The sequence below is a fragment of the Phalacrocorax aristotelis genome, chromosome 1 (genome assembly GCF_949628215.1).
Source record: "Phalacrocorax aristotelis chromosome 1, bGulAri2.1, whole genome shotgun sequence".
Classification (NCBI taxonomy): domain Eukaryota; kingdom Metazoa; phylum Chordata; class Aves; order Suliformes; family Phalacrocoracidae; genus Phalacrocorax; species Phalacrocorax aristotelis.
The window spans coordinates 133230831-133243684 of NC_134276.1; the positions used below are offsets into that span (position 1 = coordinate 133230831).

At 40.2% G+C, this 12854-nt stretch overlaps 1 protein-coding gene across 44 annotated transcripts in view; it reads left to right on the plus strand.

The window, feature by feature from the left end:
• The window catches only part of LOC142064237 (rap1 GTPase-activating protein 1-like), a 94750-nt gene that overhangs the window by 31392 nt on the left and 50504 nt on the right, over positions 1-12854 (plus strand). For 23 of the 44 annotated variants that reach the window (XR_012663058.1, XR_012663059.1, XR_012663062.1 and 20 more), the window contains 4 exons: positions 347-382; positions 6042-6089; positions 7183-7221; positions 7319-7510. The exons of 2 other annotated variants lie outside the window; for them this stretch is intronic. Coding sequence is in view for 34 of the 42 variants with exons in the window: in XM_075109010.1 (XP_074965111.1) it covers positions 347-382; positions 6042-6089; positions 7183-7221; positions 7319-7510 (315 nt within the window). In the remaining 8 variants the exon portion in view is untranslated. Of the gene's footprint in view, positions 1-346; positions 383-6041; positions 6090-7182; positions 7222-7318; positions 7511-8227; positions 8245-12107; positions 12286-12854 lie in introns of those variants that run through there. 19 more of the 44 variants (XM_075109136.1, XM_075109147.1, XM_075109222.1 and 16 more) reach the window with 9 other exon arrangements.

Below are 12854 nucleotides of genomic sequence, written 5' to 3' on the forward strand. Positions count from 1 at the left end.
CCTATAGTTGCCCACTTCCATGAGAATCCTAAACTTGTTCATTTAACCATTTCTTATGCTATACTGTATCAAGTCAGTAGTCTGACCCATTGAAAGAGAGAAATTCCTGATACCTGTCTGATCAGGTTCCAGGTCAAGATTTTGCAGCGCAAGCTGAAGACAATTTGCCCAGTTGAATTGTCAGTTAAGGAAGAATGATTCCATCTTGTCTTCAGTGAGCAAGCAGTTTCTGTGCCAAAACATGGAAGGAGTTGTTGGCTCCTTCAATATCTATGTTACCACAGAAGATAACGTTAGCATCTGCAAATGTTAAATTCTTTTCCCTATTGTCTTTTCTTTTTCACAGACTGTGGACTTGTTTGAGATGATTGAAAAAATGCAGGTAAGGAGAAGTTATTCTGTCAGACTTTGGGATCTCTTGATTTTTTTCATAGCCAAACAGATAATCAGCTGCTATTTGTCTTGTCACTTTACTCCCAATACCCTTTAATTTGGGCTTGCAGAATATTTAGCTCTCCTAGGCCCAAGTTGCTATACCTACTCTTAAATGCAGTTTCAAAAGCATTTTCCTGTGTGTGTTTTTCCAACAAGCATGATGGAAGGAGTAGACACAATTTGCTGTAATCCTGTCTGTTCTTTGCAGAAGTGTGATTCTGAGAGAAAATCAAAACTGCATTTAGGTATCTCTGGCATCTTCTTCACGAAACTATGTTTCCACTAGGTAGCGGCTGCTAATGACAGGTGGTTAATGGGATGTTAACATAACTGCATTCAGCAAGGTCAAACAGTTTAATAAATAACTATTGTAGGCACTGTCTTTAACTTGCACAAGAAAGGAGGACCCTGGCTCAATTCTCATATGGAAATACATGCATTATTACATTATAAAATTAAAATAAAGTAAAACGGGGAAAAAAACCAACCCTGCCCTACCAAATAAAGCTATAGTAGTATAATAATATGTTATATATCTAACACCAAAATCTTTAAAACTAAATTTTTCAGATTATCTGGTCTCAGAGCATCCTTACAGACTACCAATATTTTCTCTGAGTAATACACTTTCTTAAAAATGCTATGGTTAACTTTGAGCTAACATAACATGTACATGGCACGCAATGCCTGCTTTTTATTATGTGCAGGAATTAAACTTATAAGAAGCAATTAACTACTTTTTTTAGAATTTGGGTGATCAGATTTTGGATGTGAGGGAAGTGCAGGACTTTGGTGGGACTGTAAATGTGAGGAGGTGGAAGGTAGCAGCAAAATGCTGAGTACAGAGTTATGAGGCTGAAGTACTATTTGGCAGACTAGAAGGGAGAAGTGGGGGAAAGAGGGGGTAAAGGTATATCTTCTATATATTCATGTGTAGATAGACACAGACCCTGAAACCACTGTACTGACACCCAGACTATGTTTGGGGTATATGCTCAGTGCTTTAGAGTAACAGGCTCTGTAAATGTGCCTAGCTCCCTTAGCTCTGTGCTACAAAGTAAGCTTGAGCGTGCAGAGCTTCTTGTTCAGTTCAAGAACATGTTAAAAGGTATGACAATCCTTTCCAGGCCTTCTGAAGTCTGTATAAGGAAGAATCACTAGCAGATGTCCCTTACTGAAGGCTGTGTTGCTTAAGATTCTCAGTGTTTCTCAGCTCCCAGTTTACCATATGAAAACTGGCTCTCACTGGATTTGGACCTCTTTAGTTACATATATAGCAGAAGGAGCTGATGAGAATTTCCATCATATACAGACCACCTAATTTTGCAACTATATTGGTTTCTTGGCTGCCCATTGTTAAGATTGTATAGCGGTGGGTTTGGTTTTTTTTGTGTTTTTCTTTTTTTTTTTTTTTTAATCTAGCTTGTTTTGTCATCTCACTTGCACTAGGAGGATTAATAACTGCTGCTTAAGTATGACAGCAATTTTCTGAAAGAAGGGAAGAGAGTTGTTTTCGAAAAGAACTCCCCCCGAATAGTTGTTTCTATTATTTGTTATCTTTCTTCATATTTTTACTAATTCTTTATTCTTTCTTTGTTTGTTTTTGCTTTCCCTTTCCTTCCATTTGTCTCTGGCTATCGTTTAGATTTATTGAATTATTCTTGAAAATGAAATATAGGATTTTCATTAGCAATCAAGCGAGTAAAAGCCAAAATAGGAGGCTTGGACATTTTTCCTGTAAAATAACAACAACAAAGCTATAGGACAGAATTAGTTTTTGAGTACTTTAGTGATTGGATTGGAGTATAATTGTTTGACTGAAACTTAACATAGCCATTTCCCGTTATGTGTGATCAATTAACAGGTAAAGTTGTGCTCTCTTTTTAAACTGAAACCTGTCCCTGAGATCTGGGAATGAAGTTTGCCTTTTTCTTTTTTTTTTTTTACTCTTATTAATAATTACTTGAAGTGAATGGGTTACTGGCTGCTTTGTTCTATGCATACAGACCTAGTGAAGTCACAGTAAATACTTTGTTAAGGACATTTAGGAATACATTGTTCCTAGATAGCTCTGCAGTGCAAGCAGTTGAAAAGCAAGCAAATTGAATTTCAGCCAATGAACCCAGATATTTTAGGTCTTACATACTTGCATAACCAACCCCTCTTCACTTACCTGCCTTTGTTTTTTATGGTGTGATGTTCACTACCTCTGTTCTGCATTTGTACAGTTTCAACCTATCCTTCAGTCTTATTTTCTCACAACTACCTCTGTATTTTTTTTTTTCCTGTGCCCCATTTTATATCTAAGTAGTCCATTTTGAATTAGTCCCCTCAAGGCACTGCTCTTTCCCCATAAAAAACATGTGTTATCCTAGCATTGTTAAACTATGTTGGACCCAGCTGTGGGTCTGGACAGCTTTTTCCTGTGCTGTCTGTTCTTTCATCCTGCTGAGGCCAGGTGTTTCCCTGGGAATATCAGATTCCCAGATTGATACTAACTCCACTAAGCTACCCAGGGAGACAGTGAAGGAAAGCCTTTGCTTAAAGGCAGTGCTGCAAGCCAAACTGGGCCAAACCAGAAGGGTGTCTTAGTAGGTGGTTGAGACTGCTGTAGTTTGTGTCTCTCCCTTTTGAGGAATGGCAGTGCTCATCAACCAGTTGCTCTGCCCATGCTCTGACACTTCAGCAGCTTCTGCTCTAAGTTCCCTGTGGTCCTGCTTACCCTCTAAAATAAAGCTTTGGACTTTATGGGCCAGGGCTGCATTAGATCTTTAAAAGTATCTTAAGCCTCACTCTAGAGGAGAGGTTGGTGGATTTAGGCCTATGAGTTCTGCTTCCAGCCTCCTTTACAGTGCAGAGTCATGGAACGTGCTGGCATGTTCCTCTGCTCTCTGAAAAGGCTCTGACACAAACAGCACCTCCTTTATAGCAGCCCAAGAAGTTTTCCTTTAGGCCTGTCTGAGATACTGGTCTTCTACCAGGTCCTCCTTTGAAACTGGAAACTTGTTGCAGTTGTCAGATCTGCCAGAAACGCCAAGGAAGTGAAGACAGAACTTACAAAATTGCAGTTTCCCAACCTTGATTTCTGTGTGCAGAAATCTCCCAGTGCATAGCAAATTTATGCTGCTACTTTCCACGGTTTGTACCGAAGGCTGGGGATGCTTTGTACCTGAATGTCTCCTGTCTCAGTCCTATTCAGATAGAGCATAGAACTTTCTTGCTGCAAAGAACTGTTCCTGAGACCCCTGTTGCAGAACGTAGCCTTCCTTATGAACTCCAGCACACTAGGTTTACAAGTGACCAGATCACATCAACAAAACATCCATTTGCATTTATATTTCATGCACTCCACTTTCTCAGCTTTATGACTTCCCCAAATGCAAAATGGCTAGTACTATCTCTGCAAAAGGCAAAGATCACTTGTCAGCCTCTGTTTCATCTCAGTTTCACAACCTACCATGTCCTGGTAATTTGTTGTTCATTTTGTCATTGCTGCCTACTGACATTGCAATTTGAAACAGATCTTCTGACATTTCTCTATGAAGAATACTTCTAAGCTGCTATTTGTTCAGGCTCCTCTGTTGAAAATACAAGTAAAGAAAAATTTTTTTTTTTGGGGGGGGGGGGGGGGGCGGGGGCTGTGTGTGTAACTCTCTTTAAGCTCAGCTTTTATAGTTTGATCCTATGTCATCCTGTAGACCTTTTGACAAGCTTCTTTCTCCTAATATAGTTAAGGAAAATAATTTCTTTGCTCTTAATTGTGTTATCTGCAGATTGTTCCTTACTTGCTTTACTATGTTTCTATGATTAACCAACTAAAATTTGTTGTTATTTCTGTTCTTTGAGTTTGAACTCAACTTCAGACTTATGAAGAATGCATCTACTGCTAGTCTCCCTTACCCTGGAGTTTAGCCACTCTGGTTTACTTCTGGTGTTTCTTAAGAGTTTTTTGAAGGTTTATGCCTTTGTCATGAGCTCAAGGTCTGGCTCCTCATCATTTCACGAAGGTTTAGCTTTTTTTTATGGCTCATTTTTAGGTTCTTTTAATGAGCTTTCTCATTTTTCTATAACCTTATTTTTATGTGTAATGGATGTCTTTTTTCTCTTTTTCTTTTCTTGCCCCTGCAAGGAGCATCCTGATCATTATTAGTCCTCCATTTAGTGTTGCTATTGCCCACTGTTAATGTTGGTGCTATTCTAGCACTTTTTCACCCTATGTGGTTGGAGCATTGGCCCCAAACATTTGCTCATGAGCCTTTTAAATATCTGCTGTACACCTCCACTCAGATATACATGTATCTACCAGAGACCAGTTTACAAGCTAGTTTCACTATAGAATACTTGCATAGACATAGCTGTTATAAATTAGATCCTGCTTATTTTCAGAACAAAGTCAAGAGCTGCTTATCCTATGTGGAATCCCTGATTAGCTGCTCCATTAAGCAGTCACTGATGGTGTATAAAAATGTAGTCTCAGCATTGTGTTCTGGTATGAGAGTTACAAGATTTAGGTGGCAGTATTTGAATACTCATGTACTGTGTATAAGAGAGAGCTGCAACTTAAATCCTGGTATTCAGATTCCTATCTGACAAGGCAAATTTTGCCTCTTACTCTTTTTTCTGTATTGGTGCCCACTTGGACAATGGCCATCATTTTATGGGAGCCTGTTGGCTGCCATATCTTTTTGGCTTCTTTTGTTCTGGGCCTCTGCTCAGTTTATGTTGGGGCTGTCCTCACTAAAATTTTCCTGCTGCTGTGTGCTTCTGCTACAGAAGTGTGGTGGAAATGGGCTAGTCTTGCCATGGTGAGAAGACAGAGGGTGGAATAGCCTTAAGAAAAATAATCAAGTCTGGATGCCAGCTGCTGATTCAGGAAGAAACTAGGCATCCAGTAGTGCTTTGCCCTGCCATTCCAACCCATCTCACAGTAATGGTGCCTAGGAAAGCAGATGTGCAGGGCTTTGCTATGTGGCTCGTTACTGCCTGCAGGAGTCTGTTGCATTAGTCAGATGTCTGGATGGAGAGAGGCTCTGATTTTCTGTCTTACCTCTAGGAGACAGATTTGTTTGCTTATGTGGATGGAAGCAAGCCACATAAGCTGCTTAAGTCTTCTTACCCAGCCCTAATCCTCAAAACAAGTGTTTGTTACTTCTCTTAACCCTACTCTGAGGTTCTCAATGCTCTGCCTGACAGTATCTTGAAGGGAGAGGGAAGAGTAGAACAGGAATGAATGGTCTGAAATACTGTTCTTCCACGTTCTCTCTTTACCTCTTCCTTTTTTTATTGATTGGGATGGGAAGTAAAGTAGCGAGAATAGATTAGAGAATTAAGTAAGAAAATAAGTTTGGGAGATTGCTTTTGATTTCTTCCAGCTTTCTGCTTTTTAAGAGAAGTAAAGTGGGGGGCTTTTCAGTTCTAATGCCAAACTAGGGGACTGGCCAAGTTCTAGCTTTACTCCTTCTGATTATTCCAAACTTGCATAAAATAGAAGATTATACAGAGGCAGACAAAATATGCATATTTGGGATATGGAGAAGGACACAGAGGGTAAGTGGAACAGACATGTTGAAATGTAGGATTCACTGTCTGTGACTTTCTATTTCCAGGGGAGTCGTCTGGATGAACAAAGATGTTCCCTTCCAGCTCCTCTCAAGGTCAGGTCAAGTCATTGTTGCCTCCTAAGTTGCTAAGAATGGCAGATAATAACTGACCTGGCTTGCAGTGTATTTTCATCTTGGACTGAACTGGGAGCCTACAAACAGGCCAAGATATGCTTGGTTGTTTTTTTTTTTTTTTTTGAAGTTGCTGCACAAAAGGGTGAAACTATGTAGCTGAAACAATCAATACTTCCCTCTTTCAAATTTAAGTGGTACCAATAAGCGTTTAATATTACTAAAATCTTAGTTTTGACTAAATTTCTTAAATTTTATTCAGTTTAAGAGCTATAATAATATTTATGAAACCATATTGCATTTATTTTGGTAGTCTGCTTTATAACTCATAGGTGCTGCTAGAAAGACAGTCTGTTTCCCTTAATATTGGGCCAATAAGAACAGATTCCCATCTTTAAATTCTAAACTCTTCCTCTCCATTCTTTCAGTCATAGCTCAGGCAGAGTAACCTTAAGATCAACCTTGACCTTGAATTCCATCTTGGAAAGACCTTAAACCCTCCCGCCCACCTCTCCTTGAGAATTGATATAGCTCAATTCTGACAGAGATAGTCCATGCTCTTTGTGGTGATGGAAGTGCATCCAGCTGGCATGAAGAGGCTCAGATACTCCTATTGTTGCAGTTGTGCCTCAGCACTGCTCAGTTGTATACCACAGGTCTAGCTATGGGATGACACAACCTTGATCTTATTGTAAATAGAGTACTGCTTCTACCATCCCTACTGTCAACTCTGTCTGCAGCTGCCTAACACTGTGTGGAAGGAAAGCAGAAAGGTTCTCTCTCCTAACCTCATCCGACTTGCCTTTAGTTTGACTACCTCCTCATTTTGCATGCCTGTATTCTGTGTAGTTTCAAGGAGGAAGGTGGGTGAAATCTGACTCCTAAATTTCTTGTTCTCAAAGTTCTATATTGTAATGCTGAGACCTAGGAAATGGAGTCTAACCTTAAATCCTACAGTAAAATTCTAAAAATGGACTAGGGCAGAGTGGATGCTGAGGGCACAGTTTGTGCCATGATGAGAGCATGATCCTTCAAACAGTCATGCATTTTTGCTAATGGTCTCTTCTGATTTCAGACAGAAGAGGAGTATATTCCTTACCCCAGCATCCATGAGGTGAGTTAGTACTGCTCTCCTCTCTTTTTCCTTGGACTTTACTGGCCTTTCAGCTTATTGGCCTTTCAGCTTTCATGTTCTGTGTCCTTCTGAATAGGTTTTACAGAAAGGGTGGCCATATCCTCTCATTATCTTACCTCAGTTTGGGGGCTACTGGATTGAAGGGACCAGCCACAACCTCTCCAGCTTGAGTCCAACTCTGTCTGACATACCCTTTCCCTGGAGTGGTAAAGTGAAACTGGAGAGTGACCCTACAGCCAAGCTGTACCGCAAACATTTTCTGGGGAAGGTAAGGGTCATCTTCAGGGCCTTCTCTGCCCACACAGCCTCAAGGCTGAAATGTGTCTCAGGCTTTTCCTGATGAACTTAGAAATAAATACACAGCCACTCCATTTCAATTCCTCATGATGCCTTGAACTAATGTAAATAAGGTACATGCTATCATATGGCTAGCAGTGTGTTAGGTTGGTCCTGTCCCCTTGTGATATGTGTATCATTCTGTGCATTAACAGAAGAAGGTGTTTGTACAGGGAATGCTTATATTTGATTAAGAAGCTCTTTTGAGGGGCTCCTGGACAGATACCAATCTTGGGATGACATGGGGGAAAAAGTGTAATAATACTGGAAATGGAGATGGTATTATTTTTAGAGCGGACTTCAGCATTGACAGTGCAAGCCCCTCAGTAGTAAGAAAAATGGTCCATTTTTCTTGGTGTGGATAAGTAGCAAATATGGTCACCAGAGAAAGTCTATGAAGAAACCAGACAATGTGTTTTATAGTTGTTTGTTTTAAGTAAGTTTGGTGCTAAGCGTTGCCTGACTTGAAAAAAATCAGTCTGACAGGGGGACAGAGCTTGGCCTCATTAAGTGGATATTTGTTGGCTGGCCATTAAGGTCCATCTGGGTTGGCCTGTTTAGGGAATTGATTGATTCCTAAACTGGATTATAGATGATACTAAACATGAAGAACAAGAGAGAACAAACCTGTGGTATTTTCTGAGATTCAGTTCATGGCATAAGGAGGTAAGAAAGCTTGACAGGTATACTCATACTGCATCTTATTCTGTTGTCTCCCTCTGTGACTGCATAATAAGTTCAAAACCAGAATGAGGTGGAGCTTTGGGCAGTGCTGGGGACTTGTTCTGCAGTAGCTGGACTTGTCTGAATGATCTTGTGTAGTATGCAACACTAGAAACCAATATTAATATAATCTATATGTAAAGTACCCTTCCTGGACGCTTCCTCTCTAGACTGACAGATCTGCTGTACAATCTGTTAATGGCATTTATCCTGTGACATTCTGGAAGCCTTCAGCATGCCAATTGTTATTATTTTTCTGTCATGGTAAATTTAGGGTTGTGCTTCAAAGTTTCCAGAGCCAGCTAGGATGAGAGGCAAATTGGGATATGATTTTTTTCAGTCAAATTGTAGGGTTCCCTGCTGACCTGATATCACCGAATGGTTGAGGTTGGAAGGGATGTCCAGAGCTCATCTTGTCCATGCCCCTTCTGAAGCAGGACCTTTGGTTCCTTCCAAGTGAGATCCAGGAATTTCCATTCCATTGGGCTTCATACATTTGCAAAGTGCCCAACCATCTCTGCTTCAGTACTACAGAAAAACTCGTCTCGCCTATATTCTTTTTTTTCTACAGTGTCCAGTGTTTTATTCTTTGTCTTCATTGCCATGAATGTGTGTCTGTGTTCCATGCAAATTTTTGGGCAAGCCAGTGTCAGAAAAGAACAAGGTGAACAGGACTCTTGTCACAGAAAACTTTACCCATGTCTTTACTGATGGCTTAAAGGCTTAGGTAAGGAAAGACCCCAGAGTTATCCCACAGAGTACTTCTTCAGTTCAAAGTTAAGAGAGACCAGTGATTTTGATGCTGTGTGGATTGGGTCCTTTTCTTGCTGATAACATTGGGAATGTTGTTTCAGAAAGGTAAAGAGAGGTCTCTTGTATGCTTTGAATAATTGCAAACAATTCTTAACTGAAGAAGAGTCCATAAGTATTGTCTGATGGGAGAGGCATAGCCAGTGGTTTAGGGAATATCCTTTAAGCAAGATGGGAGATTAGAGTATGTGCGGTATTATGAACTTAATATGCATGACTGTGTTGTGGGTGTGCATATACCAGGTCAGTCAAACTTGGACAATTGTTTTGACGCTTTTTGCAGAACACCTTATAGCAGATCCTTTAAAACAACCACAACAACAACAACAAAAAGTGCTAGGGCATACAAGCCACAGCTCAGTTCCTTTTCTTTGTTTCATGGTCTATATTTTATATGATGATTACACAGTAAGATTCATTTTGCCTGTAGGAAGAAGGCTGCAAAACAGTATGTCTTATACTGTGGGAATTACTCAATGTCTATGTTGTTTTTCAAAACTATAATAAAGAGAAGTAGCCTGAAGTCAGGAAGGATTTAAGAAAGGTATACATTGGAAATGCCAAAGAATCTTAGGGTGCAATTTCACAAGCACTTGAAGCTGACAGTGCTGATGAGAGAAGCATTCTTGCCATGCATTCATATATGGTCATGTATTTCTCCATTATGCTCTCCTTTCTTTGTGCTGGTTAAAGTATTGCTGCTGCAGTGCTGTGAACTGTTGGGGAATTGACTCAGTGGAGTCCTCTCAGCAGAAAGAACTATGTCTTAAGTTATTTGTGTGAAATTCTAGCTTAACCTAGGACAAAGAAGTGCAAACTATTTGAAGCAGTCAAAGGACATTTTTATTATTATGTATATTTGTAATTATCTCTCTTGCTATTTTAAAGTCTCTCTAATTTTATTTCATTACTACAAGGCTATGATTTTAGTAAATGTGTTCTCTGACTTGCTGAGACTGCTGTCTTCTCATATTCAGGATTATTTTCCCTGGCATGCAAATACATGTGTTTTGGAGCTTGTCACTGTTTTCCTGCCACAACAAGCTGATATCAGTCAAGATTTTTAGTTGTCTCCAAGCAGAGATGCAGGGAGGGCTGGCAAGGAGACAACCTTATTGTGTTATTTCAGTACCAGCCCAGCCTTAGTAGTTCTGTGTTCTGCAGTTGCTAACAATGGCAGTAGCTTCTAGGTCCTTGTTGCCATCTGACTGGCAAACACCACCTTACACTTCTATGAAATGAAGGCTTGCTGGAATAACGATGCTTCCTACTCAGTACTGTAAGTTTATTAGTTATCTATCACTGTTGATAGGTTTGGATGTTCAGGTGTTGTTATTTTCCTGTAGGTCGTCACATAATCATTTGGCCACCAAAGCTGCTTTTCTTCCTTCTTTAGTGATGAAATCATCCCAGTATTTTACCAGGTGATCAGAGGTTGCCAAGTTTTGCCAGGTTTTTTTTTTTTGTTTTGGTGGAGTGGTTGTTTGTGTGTGGGGTGTGGCTTGGGTTTTTTTTGTTTTTTAAAATTTTCACTTCTCTTGAAGAAAGGTAATGGGCTAATGAACCCATTTTGAATCCTATAAAGATCTTTTAGTGCTCTCTGGCTTCCTATGCTCCTGTTGCTAAAAGAACTGATGAAACATACCAGGTCCCATGGGGAAGGCATCTTTTACTTTTGTCTGACTTGTTCATGTGTGGTGCAGTTGCTGCTACTGAGTAGTGAAAAATAATTCTCTTTCATGAAAAAGAACCCAAGCAACTAAGAACATGCCAAGTGTCTTAATAGCCGTATAATTTCTCAGGCAAACTGTCAGCACTTCTTGTGTATTCTGTTAGTCTTTCCTTTGGCCCCATGGAAGATACTTAATTGCTTTTAGAGATGTCTGTCTGAAATCCAGAATTTCCTTTCAGACTGCCTTAAATGTTACAAAAATAGCTTCTATGGCTGAACAAATTTGTACCTATATACAGGTCATCTCAGTTCCAGGGTATCTTGTCACCACCAGGTTGTAACCTTCTGTATTAAAGCATCAAAAGGCTTTATGGTTATCTGTAACATCAGGACAGCTAATGATAAATGCTGTTTTACATTGAAGGACACTCAGTCTGCCTTCTGTTGCCTATGTGTTTTTACAAGGAAAGACAATCACAGAGGAAAAAAAAAAAGTCATAACGAAGAAATTGTATGTATGAACAAAACTATTACTCAGGTCCCAGTTTAAAACTCAGGATTACATTCAGGATCAAGGCAGAGTAGCTTTGACAAAAATTCAATGCTCTTAAGACCTCTGCTAATTCTGGTGCCTGTTCCCCTGTGAAGATTGCACCCCTTTGTGCAGCTCTGCCTGGTTATGCCGGCTGCAGAGCTGATAGCCCAGTCTCCAAAGCAGCTGAGATCCCATTGTGTCACACCTGCTTGAGTCTGGCTTAGAAGTTTTATCAAAAGGCATCCTGTTGTCCCATCTTTACAGCTCAATGTTACTTTTGGCTGCAGCTAACCTCATGCTTTGGCTCCTATTCCTTCTATCCCAGCCTTCTAGTCCAGACTTTTGTTGGCATTGTGCCATCTTTTTCCTTAACAGCCTATCTTGGGCATCCACCCTAGCATATGACTTATTTGGTTTATGGACTTCCTTGATTCTAGACTTCAGCTGACCATTGAGCATGCTCTTGTTTTGCTCCTTGAATCTGTCTATTCCTCAGCTGCTCTGTCTTTCTGCCCTTGGTCCCAATGACTACTGCACCTTAATCTTTTTCACATTCCAAAAATCTGTTAGTATCCTGAAAGTCATGGTCAGAAGCAATAAACTGTCCTGTCAGCCTTTGTGGCTTCCTTTGATTTCAGTTTTTCTTCCCATGTACAGATAAGTTCAGTTGCTACCATTGACTTGTGTGACAGATCACACTAGACTTCTGTGATTTGAACACTGCAGCGAGAGGCCACGTTATTCTGTTTGCTTGTTTGCTGCTCTTTACTTATACCGTATCTTTTTCAGGACCCCCTTGTTCGGTCTGATTCAGCAGAAGGTAGACTATGGTAGCACCAGGAGCTATGAAGCCCTCGGGCTTCTCGGGTTTGAGGAACTGCCTTGCCTGTCCCGATCTAGCGCTGAGCCACAGGACGACCTTGCCGCAGCTGTGCTCCTCACCGACTGAGTCACATCCAGGTTCAGGGTAGTGACTGTAGTCTTAGTTATTACTACTACTTTTTTTTTTTCTTTTCAAAGGGGGGGATGGCTTATGTCTGCTGACCTCAAGATGTGTATGTCCACCTAGATATCAGTATTTCACTAGATGAACCTTTATTTCATATTGAGTCAGAACTATGACTAATACAAAAAGTTGTTTAGATTTTTTTCCCCAGCAAAAGGCATTCTCACCGGTGTGTTGAGAGAGGTTGCAATCCACCAGAGACAGAAAAGACCTTCTGTATTTTCTAGGCAAAAGGCTGAGGAAGCAATTCTCAGACTCAACTCTTTTTTTATCAAATTACATACTGTGTTCCCATTGACTCATTATTATTAATTAATTGTGTCTAGAGTACTCCTTTCACAGAACACATTCCAAATGTTGCAAGTTCTGACTGTACAACTGTACACTTAGTGTGCTATTGCATAACACTTTTTTGTCATGCACAAGGATGCATTTATACAGTGCTTCCTGTGATGCTCCCTCGGAGTCTTGCAATACTGGTTACTGACTTCATGCTCCCTGACTGTCTTCTCAGGTTGTAAGTGACTGTC